Source organism: Carlito syrichta, unplaced genomic scaffold (genome assembly GCF_000164805.1).
Source record: "Carlito syrichta isolate Samal-C Ts95f unplaced genomic scaffold, Tarsius_syrichta-2.0.1 Scaffold309108, whole genome shotgun sequence".
NCBI lineage: Eukaryota > Metazoa > Chordata > Mammalia > Primates > Tarsiidae > Carlito > Carlito syrichta.
The window spans coordinates 374,747-375,435 of NW_007253204.1; the positions used below are offsets into that span (position 1 = coordinate 374,747).

The following is a 689-nucleotide window of genomic DNA, read 5'->3' on the forward strand; positions in this document are numbered from 1 at the left end:
TAATTACGGGCACACTCCGGGCAGGGGGGAGGGGCGAGTGCGGCCTCCCGCGAGCATATATTATGCAAATACCCGGGCGCCGCACGGGGCTGACCTGCCGCCTCGCTCCATTCACCCGGGCTGCCGCGGGGGCGGAGGTGGCAAGGGAGGGGGGCGCCCATTGTTGCGCCGGGTACTTAAGGGGTCCTGAGGCCGGTCGTGTGCCACACTTGGTGCTCACACGAGCTGATCTGATCGCCGGCGACATCACTCGGGAGACCCGCTGGGCGCGTGGCCCCTGCAGGCTAGGCGAGGAGGCGAGAGGCCCAGGTCTCCGTGCGCCCCCGCGCCTTTCCAAGGCCCTCGCGCCCGCAGCGGGCACCGAGTGACCCCGGGCCGTTCGGAACGTAAGTGCGCCCCGGAGGCACTGTCCCCAGTCCGGGCTCCTGCTCTTCAAGCGCCTTCCTATCCGTCCGTCGATCCTGCGCAGCGCAGCGATGCCAGCCCCCCTGGAGACCAGCCTCTCCGACCTTGACTGCACCAGCAGCAGCAGCAGCAGCAGCAGCAGCAGCGACCTGTCCGGCTTCCTCACCGACGAGGAAGACTGTGCCAGGCTGCAGCCGCCCGCCTCTGTCTCAGGGCCGCCCGCGCCGACCCGCAGGGGCGCGCCCGCCATCTCCGGGACGCCCGAGGCTGCAGGGTCGCAGGAC

At 70.8% G+C, this 689-nt stretch overlaps 1 protein-coding gene across 1 annotated transcript in view; it reads left to right on the plus strand.

The window, feature by feature from the left end:
• The first annotated feature begins 476 nt into the window (after positions 1-476).
• NEUROG1 (neurogenin 1) overlaps positions 477-689 on the plus strand; it is a 737-nt gene continuing 524 nt past the window's right edge. Inside the window, 1 exon segment of the mRNA XM_008066789.1 lies at positions 477-687. Within this exon segment, the coding sequence (XP_008064980.1) occupies positions 477-687 (211 nt within the window).